Source organism: Pholcus phalangioides, unplaced genomic scaffold, assembly GCF_987345545.1.
Source record: "Pholcus phalangioides strain wild (caught in Gottingen) unplaced genomic scaffold, Ppha-v1.0 ptg000037l_1, whole genome shotgun sequence".
NCBI lineage: Eukaryota > Metazoa > Arthropoda > Arachnida > Araneae > Pholcidae > Pholcus > Pholcus phalangioides.
Genome location: NW_028301624.1, coordinates 4,115,001 through 4,132,457, shown reverse-complemented (window position 1 = coordinate 4,132,457; position 17,457 = coordinate 4,115,001). Strand labels below are relative to the sequence as shown.

At 40.1% G+C, this 17,457-nt stretch overlaps 1 protein-coding gene across 3 annotated transcripts in view; it reads right to left on the bottom strand.

The window, feature by feature from the left end:
• Positions 1-17,457, bottom strand: part of LOC149065947 (glutamate receptor ionotropic, delta-1-like) — a 188,752-nt gene that overhangs the window by 78,911 nt on the left and 92,384 nt on the right. For 2 of the 3 annotated variants that reach the window (XM_089253336.1, XM_089253337.1), the window contains exon 3: positions 1,748-1,906. In XM_089253336.1, the coding sequence (XP_089109462.1) occupies positions 1,748-1,906 (159 nt within the window). Of the gene's footprint in view, positions 1-1,747; positions 1,907-13,037; positions 13,452-17,457 lie in introns of those variants that run through there. The other variant, XM_089253338.1, reaches the window with a different exon arrangement.

The window sequence follows — 17,457 nt, the reverse complement described above, 5'->3', positions numbered from 1 at the left end:
TACACACAAATGCAAATGAAAATATCATACGTTATGTTGTTTAGCCGTATATACGCAAGTATTCGTGCATTTATCTCACTTCTAATTAGTTACAATTATAATTAGCAAGACTTACTACTATATTAAAAAGCCATTTTTGGAGATATCATGTTCTGACCAAACACCACACAAATAATGTGTGCATTGATTCACAAAATGTTTGATTAATGTTCATAAATGCTTGAAAAGATTACTCAAAGTATTTGAATTTTCGAAAAATTGTTTTTTGATTGTGAAAGTTGCCATTATATTCATCGGTTATCCTCAACGTCAGTTCAATAATTTACGTTCCATTCCACGAAAAAAAGTGTAAATTTGCGTTCAGCAACGAAAACATCAATGATTTAATTCTTTATCTTTAAAAATACAAATGCAACATCTATTTTCTCATTATTACCAAAATGACACAAAATTCACTGAAAAGCTTTGTCATCGCATTCGGAAATTAATTCTTCGGTTTCAGGCCCATAAAACTGAGCAACTTCAATTACTATAGCCAGAATCCCAACCTCACACTGTCTACACAGACAAATGTTTATGCCTTCCGCTGTATTCGACCATGAAAAGCCTCGAACAGTCAAGTAGAGTCATTCATATATACACAGAACCAAAGCCCATAAAATGCACTTTATCACGTGTAAATTTTTCTATAAAAATTCTTTCAGAAATTCGTAAAATATCAAATTCTGAAACAATGGTTCAATTTTTCTGACATGTCACAAAATGTAGAGGGATAGGGAAAATGCGTCTAGTTATCTACATAATTAGACATACAGGTGGTCTATAATTATAGTTCCTTGTTCTGAGCCGTCTATGACCTGACTGTAAATAAAAATGCTTTAAAAGTACCGAGAGTATTACCAAATTCATAAGATGGGAATGAAATTATGAGCAAAGAAAAGAACAGAGTTTTAACATTCACCTCTAGTACAATTTTGACCCACCTCTACAACAGTGTTTTCCAACCCCTTTGATGTCGCGAACCCCCTATAGCGAAGGTCAATTTTGATGCTCCCCTCATGAAATCAAAATTTATTGTATTTTACAATTTTCATATGATAAAAAAATTGAAAATTTAACGTTTTTTTCAATTCCTGCGTGTATATTTGTGTTAATCGCAACCCTAGATACAACGATTTATCTTGATTTTACAAATAAAAACGCGTAATTTTTTGCTGATTCGTGAAATTGGGAACGACTGCAGATACAACTTCATAGCCCTAAATATATCGTTCAGGCAATTGTGGTAAATCAATGAATCCGGCGGATGACTTACACAAGGTATGCATTGAACATTGAAGGACCGGACACATCCCACTGCACATTTCTCAGATAGATATCAGAGAGATATCGACGTTCCCGAAGAATGGATGTGTTACAAGGTAAACGCAGACCTCCGTGGGTCAACGGACCACAAGTTGGAAAACACCACTGTAGAGAATGTTTGTTTTATTTATGCAAATTGTACTGCTCTACAGTGAGTGATCCCATTCTTAAGGTTTGCTGCAAAGAATCCGAACACATTGCCGCGCGACGCAACAGTTTTTATTTTAATTTTTGAAAGGATATTTTTGGCTTCGAATACGCTGGTTATCTTCGCTAAAGGGTTCCCAAAATTTCATAGCTTTCTTATGAAAACTTCGGATGTAGACAGATCAGATGCAAGGTAATTCAATCACAATACAATTTATGTATATTCTGTACTTACTTCGAAAGAGAACGGCTTATAAAAAACAGACATTTGTGATTTGTAACCGGGATTTCGAGTTATCAACAGATTCTTTCCTTGACCGTACTTTGGTGAGAAGTCTGCGGCACTCCAACGTTCCAGGAATGGAGCAACCATAGGGAAGGCAACGTCAGCTTCCTGAGAAAATAAAAAAAATGTGTGTACAGTGGAGCCTCGGTTGTTGGATTAAACAAGTTGCTTCCAACCATGTTGGATCCATTCGAATATATTCTAGAAATCAAGGCAAAAAACATCTACATTTTTGCCCTTATCCAAAGCCTTAGTCACGTGCAGGCCCGTCATTTGGGAGGGCCTGCACGTGACTAAGGCTTTGGATAAGGGCGAAAATGTAGATGTTTTTTGCCTTGATTGGTCACGGAGGCCTTTGCCCCCCCCCCCCATCTTTTGAAACTACACTAAAACTGGTATATATACTGGTATATATATATCTATTCTATAATATAAAATCACAAACTCGAAAAGGGCCTGTTTCTAAGCAACCGGAATTAGTGACGATTTTATGTTACGGAAATAGGTGACGTTTTTGTGTTAGGGAAGTCGGTTACGATTTTGGGTCAAATATTCATTTAACTGTATAACACATATCGGGACCCATTTGACCCATCGGGACCATATTATGTGCATGTACCGAGAGGCTCCTACATCCTACAGCAGAGCCCTTAGGCTGGAATTTAGAAGGCGAGCCCCCAAACCAGCTTTTCAGGGGCCCCTCTGTGGTTAATTTATAGTAGAAAAACCAAAAAGTGATAAGAAACATCGTAGCCATTGTCAGCCCTGCCCTTGTGGGGGGGGGGGTAATGCTGAGAGGTATGTATATGCATAATATACATACAACAGCAGTGCTCCCAACACACAAGGTCGGGATACCCGGGGTTGGATTGCACGTATAAGTCAAAAGTTTTCATTTCAGGGACACTTGATGGATCTCACTGTTTTCTTGCTGCTTTAACATTGAAAAATTTGCGATAGCGGAAGCAAAAAAAAAAATCCAGTCTGGGGGCCCCATAAAATTTGTGAATTCGGTTACGGGTAATTGGTTGGGGGCCCTGGATTTTATTCGTTGGTAAAACGAATACAAATGAAAATTTTTCATGGCACTCGCACCGGGGGATGACCGACAAGCTTCAAAGTCGGGGGGGGGGGGGCTCATGTTTACAGGTTTACTTTGGGGGCCCTGGATGAATCTCATTCTTTTCTGTTTTTTAACATTGTAGAATTTGCAACAGTGGAAGCCCAAATAAATCGGATGTGGGGGGGGGGGTCCTGGATTTTATTCGTTGTAAAATTGATAAAAATGAAAATTTTTCGTGACCCCTCACAGGGGGATGTCCGACAAGCCTCCGCGTCGGGGCCCCATGAAAAAGTTGCAGGTTCCATTTCGCGGCCCCTGAATGAACCTCATTGATTTTTATTGCTTTATGGTTACAACATCGGTAGCCAGAAATAAAGCCAGTCTGGGGCCCCACTAAAAGTATGCGAATTGGTGTCCCGGGTAATTGGTTGGGGGCCCTGGATTTTATTCGTTGGTAAAATGAATACAAATGATAATTTTTCATGGCTCTCGCAGCGGGGGATGACCGACAAGCTTCCAAGTCAGGGGCCCCATGTTTACGAGTTTCATTTTGGGAGCCCCGGGTGAATCTCATTCTTTTCTGTTGTAGAATATGCAACAGCGGAAGCTCGAGATAAAGCCAGTGTGGGGCCCCCACCAAAAGTATGCGAATTGGTGTCCCGGGTAATTATTGGGGGCCCTGGATTTTATTCGTTGGTAAAATGAATACAAATGATAATTTTTCATGGCACTCGCAGCGGGGGATGACCGACAAGCTTCCAAGTCGGGGGCCCCCATGTTTACGAGTTTCATTTTGGGAGCCCTGGATGAATCTCATTCTTTTCTGTTGTAGAATATGCAACAGCGGAAGCTCGAGATAAAGCCAGTGTGGGGCCCCCACCAAAAGTATGCGAATTGGTGTCCCGGGTAATTATTGGGGGCCCTGGATTTTATTCGTTGGTAAAACGAACACAAATGAAAATTTTTCATGACACTCGCACCGGGGGATGACCGACAAGCTTCCAAGTCGGGGGCCCCATGTTTACAAGTTTCATTTTGGGGGCCCTGGATGAATCTCATTCTTTTCTGTTCTAGAATATGCAACAGCGGAAGCTCGAGATAAAGCCAGTCTGGGGCCCCACTAAAAGTATGCGAATTGGTGTCCCGGGTAATTATTTGGGGGCCCTGGATTTTATTCGTTGGTAAAACGAATACAAATGGAAATTTTTCATGACACTCGCACCGGGGGATGACCGACAAGCTTCCAAGTCGGGGGCCCCATGTTTACGAGTTTCATTTTGGGAGCCCTGGATGAATCTCATTCTTTTCTGTTGTAGAATATGCAACAGTGGAAGCCCGAGATAAAGCCAGTCTGTGGCCCCACCAAAAGTATGCGAATTGTGTCCCCGCTACTGGATGTGGGGATCCTGGATTTTATTCGTTGTAAAATTGATAAAAATGAAATATTTTCTTGGCCCCTCACAGGGGTTGTGTCCGACAAGCTTCCAGGTCAGGGCTCCGTGGAAATGTTGAGAGGTTCCAATTCGGTGCACCTGGATGTATCTCATTGGTTTTTGTTGTTTAACATTATAAAATTTGCAACACATCGGTAGCCCAATATATATCCATTGTTGTGCCCCACTAAGATTCAGCGAATTGAATCTGGGGACTTCCCCCCATGGGGAAATTTTCTGGGGGTACTTGATGAATCTCATTTGTTTTTTGTTGCTTTATTGATATTTTTATTAAAATTCGCTTCTTCAGTAAGCTGGTGCTTTCACACGTCCCTTTCCATAGCACGCTGATGAAGTGGGACGAAATAAACAAGATATCTTGTGAAGAGAAGTGTGGGGGGGGGAGCCCCCCTAGTAAATAAATAAATCTATTCTATAATATAAAATCACAAACTCGGAAAGGGCCTGTTTCTAAGCAACAGAAATTAGTGACGATTTTATGTTATAGAATTGAGTGACGGAAATCTGTTCCTTTTTTATGTTACGGAAGTCGATTACGATTTTGTGTCGAGTTTTCATTCAACCCCTGAATACATCGGGAACCGCTTGACCTGTAGGGATGGAGTCTTGTGCATGTACTTAGAGGTATGTATACATCACCAGTGCTCCCAACACACAGGGTCTGGGTACCCAGGGCGGAGCATTGGACAGATCTCTTCATGGGAAAATTGACAGGTTTCATTTTGAGTCGAGTATGAATACTTGTTTCTCATTGCGCATTGTGCTGCATTGCTTATTGTGACACTGCAAAAATAATGGTGCATTACTGATTGCGGTGCATTGCATATTGTAGTGCATCGCATGCTGTATTGCTCATTGTAATGCAGCGTTTAACGGGTATTGTGGTGCATTGCGTACTATAGTGCTTTTTATAGTGCTTTGCTTATTGAGATGCATCGCATACTAAGCTGCATTGCTTATTTGTGGTGTACAATATTACTGATTACGCACATTACTACATTACTGATTGTGATGCTTTACGTGTTGTAGTGCACTGAGTGCTGTATTGCTCATTGTAATGCAGTGCTTATGGATTGATAATTATTGTAGCTCATTGCGTATTATGGTGCTTTGTTTAGTGCGATGCATCGCATATTATGCGGTATTGCGGTGCATGAGGTATTGTGCTGCATTGCTTATTGTGGTGCACTGTAAATATTGGCCAATTGCGCATTGTTATGCATTACGTATTTTAGTGAATCACGTGCCATATTGCTTATTCTAATGCAGTGCTTATGGTGTATTGTAGTTCATTGCGTATTGTGGTGCACTGCATATTGTGATGCATTGCTTATTGTGTTGTATTGCCTACGGTGATGGTGTATTTGTTATTGTACTGTATTGCCGATGTGGGTAAATTACGCATTGTGTTGTTTTGCTTATTGTGGTGTATTACGTATTGTGCTTAATGTGGTGCACTGAATATAATGGTGCATTGCTTATTGCGGTACTTTGAATATGTTGGTGCACTAATTATTGTGCTGTATTTCCTCTGATTGCGCATTGCTTATTGTGCTGTATTGCCGATGGTGGTGCAATAAGCACTGTCCTGTATTGCCGATGGAGGAGCATTGAGTATTGTGCTGTATTGCTTAATGTGGTGCATGATATAGTGGTGCATTATTTTCTGTGGTGCCCTTATTATAAGGCTGCACTACTTATTCTGCTGCATTGCCTAAAATGGTGCATTGCTTATTGCACCGAATCGCCGATGGTGTAGCATTGCGTATTATGCTGTATTGCTTATTGTGGTGCATTGCTGATTACAGTGTATCACTTGTTTATTATGTTTCAGTGGTTATGTCGTATTGTGGTGCTTATTGCGATGTATAGTGCTTTATTGCATATTGCTTATGTGTATTGCTTATTATGGTGTGTATTGCGTATTGAGCTGTATTGCTTATTATGGTGTGTATTGTTATGCATTACGTGTTGCAGTGCTGTATTGCTTATTATGGTGTGTATTGCGTATTGTTATGCATTACGTGTACTGTATTGTGTACGTGCATCGCGTACTGTATTGCTTATTATAATGCAGTACGTATTGCGTATTGTGCTGTGATGCGTTTTGTGCTACATTGCGTGTTGTACGTACATCTTGTGCCGTATTGCTTATTATAATGTCGTGCCTACTGCTTATTGTGGTGTGGTGTGGTGCATTGCGTATTCTTATGCATCAATGCAGTATGCGTATTGTAAGGTACATTACGTATTGTGGTGCACCGCTGATTGTGGTGCATTGTGTAATGTATGCATTACGTAGTACATCGTGTTCCGTATTGCTTATTATAATGCCGTGTCTACTGCTTATTGTAGTGCACTTTGGTGCATTTCGTATTGGTATGCATCACGTATTGTAGTGCATTGCATATTACAATGCAGTGCTTATTCCGTATTGTGGTACATTGTGTATTGTGCTGGATTGCTTATTGTAATACATTGTGTATTGTGCTGTATTGCTTATTGTAATACATTGCGTATTGTGGTGTATTGCTTATTGTAATGGATTGCGTATTGTAGTGTATTGCTTAATCTAATGCAGTGGTAATTGCTATTGTGCTGTATTGCTTATTGTAATACATTGCGTATTGTGGTGTATTGCTTATTGTAATGGATTGCGTATTGTAGTGTATTGCTTAATCTAATGCAGTGGTTATTGCTATTGTGCTGTATTATGATTATTATGTATTAATATTATGTATTATTGCTTATTGTGGTGCACTGCCATTACAATGCTGATTTTAGTGCATCGCATGCTGTATTGCTTATTATAATGTAGTCCGATGCAGTCTGCATTTATTGTGGTGCACTGTATTGCGTATTGTAATGTATTGCTTATTGTGGTGCAGTGTATTGCGTATTGTGCTCTATTTCTTATTGTGGTACACAGCCAATACAATATGATTTTAGTGCATCGCATGCTGTATTGCTTATTATAATGCAGTCCGATGCAGTCTGCACTGCGTATTGTGGTAAATTGCTTATTGCGATGTTTCGCTGATTGCAGTGCATTGCTGATTTTGCTGGTTGTTGATTTGTACTGTTATACATTACGTACTGTAGTGCATAACGTGCTGTATTGCTTATTGTAATGCAGTTTTATTGCGTATTTGTTCTTATATGCTGATTTGCTGGTTGTTGATTTGTATTGTTATGCATTACGTACTGTAGTGCATAACGTGCTGCATTGCTTATTGTAATGCAGTTCTTATTGCGTATTGAGGTGCATTTCGTATTATTCTGCTTTGCTTGATGCGATACATCGCGTTTGCGTATTGTGGTGGATTGCAAACGGTGGTGCATTACTCATTGTAATGCATTGCGTATTGTAGTACATCACATGTTGTATTGTAGTGCATCACGTGCTGTATTGTAGTGCATCACGTGCTGTATTGTAGTGCATCACGTGCTGTATTGCTTATTTTAATGAGTGCTTATTGCATATTAGGGTGTATTGCGTATTATTGTGTTTTATTCAATGCGATACATTGCGTACTGTGGTGCATTGCATATTGTGCTGTATTGCTTATTTTAATGCAGTGCTTACGGTGTATTGAGGTACATATTATGGTACTTTGCATATTGCGATGCATCGCGTACTGAACTATTTCGCAGGCATTTGCAGTGCCTGAGGAATATTTTGCTTTATAATTAAAGAAGATGTGACGAGTAGTTAGCTCCATTGGAGGAGTTGGAGGGGTTGGACGCCGGAGGCGTAAGGGGTGCTTCGCCCCCCTAGTATATATATATATATATATATATACATACGTTGAAATGACGTCCCTGGTCACGCGATCATAGAAGAAAGGATTGCCTTTGCCTAGGGAGCTCTTCTAACTGACTGGACGAAAATTCGACACGGTTTCTCTACTACCTTTATTAAATATCCGAACCACATTGCGAAGCTTCCAATCCCATGGGACGATACCCTCAGTAACACTGCTTCTGAAAATCTGAGCAACTGGCCCCAACGGTTCATGAGCATTTTCAGTAAATATTCACAGGCCACCTGTGTTTTATATTAAAAGATGCATTGATTTTCATGCTACAATTGTAAAATTACATGCATGTAGGTTTCATTTACGTTTAATTTCTGTTTAATGAGTATAATTCAAAATAACAAATTAATATCACATGAATTTTAAACTTCAAAATATTTTTTGAAATCGTGTAGAAATTGCTTATAACTACACTGCTGGCCACCCAAATTGCAACACCAAGAAAGACAAGAGATATCGCAACAATATTTATTTTGTAAATAACATGTTGACCAAGCATCAAATGATTAAATTTATAGACTTCTGTGAAGTGTGGTTCCTGCCAAAATCAGTAGCCAGAGTAGCCGCCATTGTTGGAGATGACCGCTGCCACACGCCTCGACATTGATTCAAAGAGACTTTGGATGTGTTCTTAGGGTACAGTAGACCAAGCAGCTTCCACGCGTTGCCAAAGTTGATCTGATGTGGCAGCTGGGGATGTAATCTGGGTCAATCGTTGAGCAACCATGGACCACATGTTTTCTATCGGCGAAAGATCCGGAGAGCGAGCTGGCCAGGGAAGCAATTCAATCTGGCGATTGACGAAGAACCTTTAGACAATGCGTGCCACGTGTGGTCGCGCATTATCCTGTTGAAATATGGCTGTGGGCAAGCCCTGAAGGTAAGGAAGGACAACTGGCCCCAACACCTCGGAGATGTAGCGCTGGCTTTTTAAAGTACCGGCAATGCGTACTAGAGGAGCGCGAGAGTTATATCCAATACCGCCCCATACCATAATACCCGGTGCAGTATACCCAGTGTGGCGGTGCATAACGCAGCTGTTCAGCATCCTCTCTCCACGGTGTCTCCAGACTCGAATCCGACCATCGTGGTGTTGCAGACAGAAGCATGACTCGTCAGTAAAGACAATTTCATTCCATTGTGCCGTCCACATCCTTCTTTCATCGCACCATTGGCGGCGGAGACGTCTGTGGTTCTGCGTCAAGGGTAGACGAAGCAATGCGGACAGACTACTCTGCTGTAAACAGCGTCGAATGGTACGCGCAGACACTGGATGATGCGGTACAGACTGAATGTGCTGTGCTATGGTTCGTGATGTGGCTGAGCGATCCGTCACTGCCATACGCACAATACGCCTGTCATCACGTGAAGTGGTGCACTGAGGTGGATGCGATCGAACACGTCGGTCCGTCGTACCCTCCTGCATCCAACGATCACATATCCGCATTACAGTTGTTTGGTTTCGTCCAACACGACTACCGATTTCCCTGAAAGATAATCCACAATCTCGGTAGGCCACTATCCTTCCTCTGTCGAACTCGGATACTTGATCAAAAGATGATCGCTGTTTTCTACGAGGCATAATTGATCGTTTTTTTTGAAAAAAACCACAAGAAAAACACAATTGCCGTACTTCAAATCGTCGAAATCTCCAAGCCTTAAATAGCGCTTTGAAGTGGCGCCACAGGCGCGCGTGATGTGCGTCTGCGCTGAAATTCTAATCATTTGCATATCTCACCTCCGCTAATGCATGTTGTAAATTTAATACTATTTGCATGCTTCCTTCATGGTGTTGCATTTACGGTGGCCAGCAGTGTGTTATACATATACTGACAGCTTTAAAAAAGTGTCAAATCATGGCAAAGGCATATATACATGTCTGAAACGCATTGTTAGGGAATCACGGTAACCAAAGTAAACATTCTGAAAGTGACTATTGGGGGCCCATGAACCATTGCCGTCCGACTGTTTTTTGCCCATTTCGGGCGTGGGAGACATGTAGACAAAACAAGAACTTGTGTATATGTGCATTTCAAAAGTGTGAATGTGAACTCAAATGAGTACGTGTAAAAATCAAGTGCACAACTGTGCATTTGAGAACAAAAACAATGTGAATGAGCAGGGATGTGTGCATGCGACTTTTCGAAGTGTGAATATATGGAGAGCATGGAAAAGCCAAAAGCACAACTGAATGTGTAGGACATCACAACAAACAAATGAGAAAAAAAAATGGAAATTTCGTGTGAAGTGTGAATTTGAAAATTGTGAAAGTACAGAACAACCAACCAGAGCATATGAACATCAAGTTCACGATTGAGTGTGTAGGACAAAACAAAACAAAACAATGTATGTGAAGTGTAAACGAAACAAAAAAATCATGTATATGTGAATTTTGCACAGTGAATGTGAGAAAAAGGTGAGCTTACGCAAAACCACATGCACAAATGAGTGTTTGGGACAATGCAAGACAAAAAAAAATGTGTGAACTGCAGGAAGACATTTTTTGTGCATATGAGTTTAAGTATGAACATGTGAAGAGACTGAGAGTACGTGAAATCCATATGCACAACTGTATGTGTATGACGATACAAGAAGAAACAAAGTATGAAACAAAAACAGTGAAGTATGTATATACGTGAGTTCAAACAGTGAGACTGTTATGTGTTGGACAGCACAAAAACAAAACCATGTGAAATGAAAACAAACAAAACAAAAAAATTGTGTGCATGAATTTCACAAACCAGAATGTGAGGCTACGAGTTTGCAAAATCAACTACGTCCATGTGTTTGTGGACCAATACAAAACGGAAGGTGTGAAATGTGAACAAACATAGAATTGTGTATATGCATTTGCAGAGTGGGTATATGCAAATTGATGAGAGAGTGAGAATCAAATGCACATGCATAGGACAATACAAGACAACACAATGTGTAAATTGAAAACAATGAAGAGTTGTGTGAATGTGATTCCGCAAACTGAGAACGTATGTGTGAAGGTGAGTATGCAAAATCCCATGGGTGACTGAGTGAGTAGGACAACACAAACAAAACAATGTGTAGGATGTGAACAAAAAAATTGTGCTTGTGAATTTTGCACACCAAGTATGGGTGTGGATGGGAGTATGCAAAACCACATGTAGAAAAATGTGACAAAGATCTGTGTGTGCACATGAATTTGCAACGTGAGAGTGTAGCAATGCGAGTGCAAAATCATGTACGTGAATAACTATTGGAGGACATCACAAAACAAACAATGTATGAAAATGTGAACAAAACAAAAAGGTCGTGTGCATGAGAATTTTTGAAAAGCGCTGATGTGAAGAATATGTTCAAAATCCAATTCAACCTTTTGTGAAGGACGATACAGAAAACGAAACAATGTTAGTGGAATGCAAGCATCCAAGAATCCGTGTACAAGTGTGATCAAACAAAAACATTATGCGTCAAAGTGAGTAAAAGAAGTAGTGTCCGAAGAGACAACAGCGTGTAAAAAAAAATTCGTGTATAAGTGTCGATAGGGGAAACGAAAAAAAGGTTGGTCTGATTATCATGATAGCATGCCAAAACTTTAGCGCAGACATAAATGCAATTCGCTAGCAAGAATATACATTTATTTTAAGGATCAACATGACACCATGGTTATCGAGATGAAATGAAGTGGTGAAAACAATAGAATGCAAAAAGCAAAGTACGCAGCATGCAAAATTACAGAGGAGTTGTTTGTGTATATGTTTCCATGCCTTGTGCGGCCAACGAAGCGTGTGTGTAGGTGAGTGGCCTAACATGTATGGACGTGTGGTATGAAGACAAAACAAAAACAAAACAAAATGCAAAATCAAGTTTCAAGGCTAGTCAGTGGTAGCCTTGGACAGAAAAAAAAAATAGCAAAATCAAAATTTTGCCGCGAGGTAGCCTCGAGGAAAACAGAGTAGCAATGTGAAAAACTTTGGCTACCACAGTGGAGTAGAATCGTATAAACATATGTGGCATGTTGCTACAAAACATTAGTGCTCAAGAAAAATTGTGTGGGCGCCCATCATAACTTTATGAGAGACCTATTACCCCTCCAAAATACTTTGACATGAAATACATAATATTCATATTTTTGACCCTTTCAAACAAAAAATCGTTTCAAATATGCACTACCCCTGAAATTTTGTGGATAGCAAAAGTGTGATGGTGGTGGTAATATCATCACTATATGAATACTTGATCAGACTCAATGGAAATATAAGAAATAAAAAATTCACTCTCGTAGTAATTAATATATGCCTCAATCCTTAAAATACACAACCCAAAATATGCAAGATTTGATATTTTCATTTTTTTGAGAAAACCTTTAATATTCCTTTCCAAAAGAATTTGACCATAACATCAAACCATAAAAATATATACACATGCATGCAAACAATTGTTCTATGAGAAAAAAAAATTCTAAGGGCTTCTGCGCAATAACAATCAGGACGTAACCGAAGTAACACGGTACCATGTCAAGAAAGAAAAGTATAAAAAAAAAATCAAATCGAGCTTGTGTGGGGGTGCTGAAAGTAGGGGGAAGAGAAGAGATGACAAAAAAAAAACAAAGCGAGAATTAATTTGGCCGAGTCGATATAGGGAATACATTTTAAACGTTATCTTTATTAAACACATATTAGGGGAAGTTGATGGATGAACAAATGCTTGGATGCACATTGATATGACATTCGCCACACTATGGCACAAAATAAAATTCAAAGCAACATAGTAGATAAAATATTAAATGTAAGAAATATTAACGAATTAACGCGAGGTATATTTAGGCTCTGCTGTATTTCTCATTAACGTTAAAATAATAAAATTGTGCACTCATAAAAAAAAATACACAAAAAATAAAAAAAGGAAGCGCTTCAAAAAAATTTAGGTACCTTTTTCTCCATATCTCGATGACACAAACTATTGTCCTTCATCTCGACAACACAAACTATTGTTCTTTCGCGAAAGTCTCATCAAACCGCGAAGCAAACACTGCGCATGAACCATTGCCAGCCCCCTTCACAACACCCTGAGTTCTCTCAGCCGTCATTAGGTGATGCTTGGTGATGGTGGCTTTCGGTGAATGTAGACCTACCGAATGCTACCGGCGAGTTTATCAGCAAAATGGATACACATCTAGATAGGCATGTTTGGGCATACGAACAAATTCATGTGAGAACTATTTTTTTTATTTTTTATAAAAAGTCAACTTTTTACGAAGAGGTTCGGGAGCACAGAGCCCCCGAAACCCGAAGGTTCCCGAAAAACGTCGATACCTTTACATGATGAAGTCTCTCCGTGTATTGACAGAACACAAACTTTTCGATGATGCTGAGTTGGTGAGTTTGGCGGTTTTTAATCAGGTTTTTCTCACCACGTTCGTCTACGTGACTCAACTTTAGTGTATGGAAGGTCACTTGAAGCCATTCAAGACGATCACCACAATGTAGCGTTGGCGCAGTCAGGCGTCGGTTTTTCGCCAGCTCTTGGCATGTCTGGACAGCGTCTCCAGTTTGTCGAGTTTTCATTGTTGAGTTCTTTTAGAAGATGCATTGTTGCTCTTAAACTTTGAATGGATTTCTTGGAGATGTTACTAAAAATAGATTCTCTATTCTTAGTGCGGTGCAGAACACACATTCTTAGGGGAAATGTACGCATCTCTCATTGACAGTTGTCGATCCCGAACATAAGGGGTCAATCAAAAATTGCAAAAATTTATCAGATTCATGCCATAGCATGACATTCCGTAAGAATAGAGCTAAATACACCAAGACTATCAGAAGAACTAGGAGAGCGGCCTGGAGAGAATTATGCGAGAAGACCTTCGATCCATTCGGGAAAACATACAAGGCCACAATCAAGTTCAAGGGGCTGCCCCCTCAACTCATGCTAGAAAATGTCGACAACCACAGCATTGAGGAAGCCGCTGCCGAGCAACTTTCCTGCATTTTCCCGGATGGGGATTTGCCAGATGGTGTCGACTTCTCTTTCCCTGAAACAATTTCCAACGTTTCTACACAAGAAAGAAAGATATCTAACTTTGAAATTCGGCGTGTCATCGATAGAATCAATGAAAAAAAATCTCCCGGTCCAGGCAGAATCAACAACGTATTGCTTAAGGCAATTAATAAAAAATTTCCGGAATTCCTGTTTCAGTTGACAGTCAATAAATGTCTTCAATTCGGCTTATTTCCATCACATTTCAAAAAGGCGAACTTACTCCTATTTTTCAAAAAAAAAAATAAAGACTCTGTGGTGTCCCACGCAGACGACCCCCAAAGAGTCGGGTCAAAAACCTCGAGAGTGTCACGTGATCCCGGGTACTGGAGACCCGGTATATATTCTAGAAACCTTGCTGGAGAAGACCGTCTGGAAAACAGCAGCAGAGCAGAGAGTCACTGCACACGAAAGCGTGAGGTTCGAAATTTCTATGTCTGCCTTCCTTTTTATTAACCAAGATAATCATTATGTTTGTGTCGTCGTAAGAAATGCTTAAACAGAAGCTGTAGTTCTGTGTGGTGACTCCGCAGTGGTGACCAGCGACGTTTAGGAACATTGACCATCACAAAAAGGCCATCTTCATTGAAGATTCAATCTCATGCATTTTCGGAAATTTTCTTCTTTCCGAGCCTCCATTATGTCTGTGGTTACGACGACTAGATTCTTCCCTCAAACAGGCCCCTGAAGAACAGGCCCCTCTCTCCCACGCATCATCCTCTGCTCTTCTTCTCTTCTGGAGTGACCTCCTCCTTTCTCTCGTCTTCTCTTCTTTTTTTCTCTCTCTCCCGTTGGAGCTGAGCGATGGCGGAAGAAAATGCTCAAGTTTCGAGGATTGGACTTCGACTACCTCCGTTTTGGAAATCGAATGTGCAACTATGGAATCAACATATGGACAACATAGTCTGCGGTATCTGAAAAGGTGGAATAGTCTTTTAAAAGGCGCGAACTAAGCAAGATATCAATTGCGACGCTCCGTGCTTATATTCTTGGAATTCGTCTTTTCATTATTTTTCAGCGTATCAACACTGTATCTACACCCTGGTGAAAACCGCTAGTAAATCGAACGACTACTTCGGAAGGTACGACCATCGCGGTGAACACTTTCCTCTTCGCAATGTTACAGCATAGCGACTTCTTCGGGGCCTTCATCTAGTACCTTCTCGCTGCTTTTTGAGTTCGATTCTTATTATTTCTCTTTTATTAGTCGCTCTTAATTATCACTTGCTTGAAATATCATAGAAATATATCGACTTTGTGTGATTTTTGAATATTTTCCCGTTTTTGGAGCGATTCGCCATATCCAGCAAGGATAAGAGATGTCTTTATATTGATGGACCTTGTATATTCGGTAATATCGAGCTAAAATTATGAAATTTATTCCCTGATCAGCTTTGCAATGCCTTTCAATAATTCTATTGCTAGATTTAGGTACAACTGATTATTTGAGCCTATTTGACATCTTCAGCAAATTATCTAGAATAAACTTCGACTTTACAACGAGACTAACGGATTTGAGATTCTATCACAGCTATATCTTTCCTTTTTATAGATTTGAATAGCGTATATTTTTCTGAAAACTTTGATATATTTTATATTCAATTCGACACATTAGTTATTAAAATATCCCTGATTTTACAATTTTTTATAATACGGTATACATTAACATTAAGGATGAGCTGTATACAACGGCTTGCGTACAAGATCAATCTACTTTCCTTTACGCTACTTTATTCTTTTCAATAAACTATTTTTCGTATTTCTATATATATATTGGCGTCAATCTCTGTCTCCTATCTCTGACACCTTACATATATTTCTTCTTGAGCTTAGAACTCTAAATCCTGCGGATCAGTTTTTTCCCCTATCTTTCTGTGTCCAATTAATTTTCTGATTCGTTGATTCTGATTAGCTCATTGTATTTATATATTATATCAATCATGTCTATCACGTCCAAAACGATCGACATACCGCAAGGACAGAGAAATCCTGGAAGATCTGTTTAAAGACATCTCTCCAGTTGCCGGATCCTCTCCTACACAAGAGTCGCAACCTCCTAAGCAGCATACTCAACAGGATCCAGCATCTCGTTACGCTACGACTCATGTGGACCCCCAGATGACGACGACACCAGTTACTGCATGCCAAAACATTACCACATCCCGAAACAATAGCCAAAACCTCGGGAAAGACAGCTATACGGAGCATCCATCCTTCATATATATCGACCGCCCATAAAGAAGCCATCGTCACTCTTCTAAGAAGAAGAAAAGTAAGGAAACCGCATACAGCCAACCTCCTGACACACAACGCTCATCATATGCTTCGCATCTACGCATCACACACGAACCAGCATGCAAAAAATTATCCTTATACTACAGCTATGACATCAATTCAAGATACACCGAAGTCTTCCAAGACGAAAGGCCTTCTGGCCCAGATCTTCATGAAATATCCTCAGACGCACTCGCCAAAACATACTAAAGATGCTCACAGTTACCGCCTCATCACCAATACTCTCCGCCTCGTCGATGCCTCATGGTCTCTCTGTATCTAAAACCAAATCCAAGACCAAGCGCCTCCACAAGCATAAATCCAAGGCACATACTGTCAACACGACGCAAGAAAAGGCTAAAACCAATAAAGCTAAGAAGAAACCAATCAAACAGACTATAAATCGTCCAACAGCTGATTCTTCAACGGACTATTCATTACCGACCTACTATTAAGACAGTTTAAATGAATGTCCGGGCCTAAAATATGCCATTAACTGCCCCAACGTATTGTCTGCAGTCACCAACGTAGTCGCTCCTCTCACCCAGCCAGCTACACCGACACCACAGGTCTATATGAACAAAATAAGTTCCCTCTCTGGAAAAAGAATTACAAGATCGGCTTCAAAACTTCTACAGAAATACTCTCATCATGTTCCAGCTTAATCGCCCGCCACTAATTCGCCAACCTTGTCTCCTACGAAAGCCCTCCCTTCCTCCTTACTTAGCCCTGAAATCTATTCCTCGGATAATGACAAAAGTGAACAGATCTTCACCTTCCATATTTTCGAACGCAACCGAAAATACTTGACCATCATGCACATGGCTACTGACATAAAAGAAATTCTTAACTCTTTTACTGGTGTTAGAAGAACCCCATCATTCGAATACAACATACCTCTTAAACCCAGGAAAAGAGCCAACAAACTTCTAGACATAATAATTAATTGGATTGAAGGACTCGGCCAACGGACAGATTCACATACGCAAACCAACGATATAGAACAATATGTGGGTAAACCTCAACGGGAAAATCGCGCAG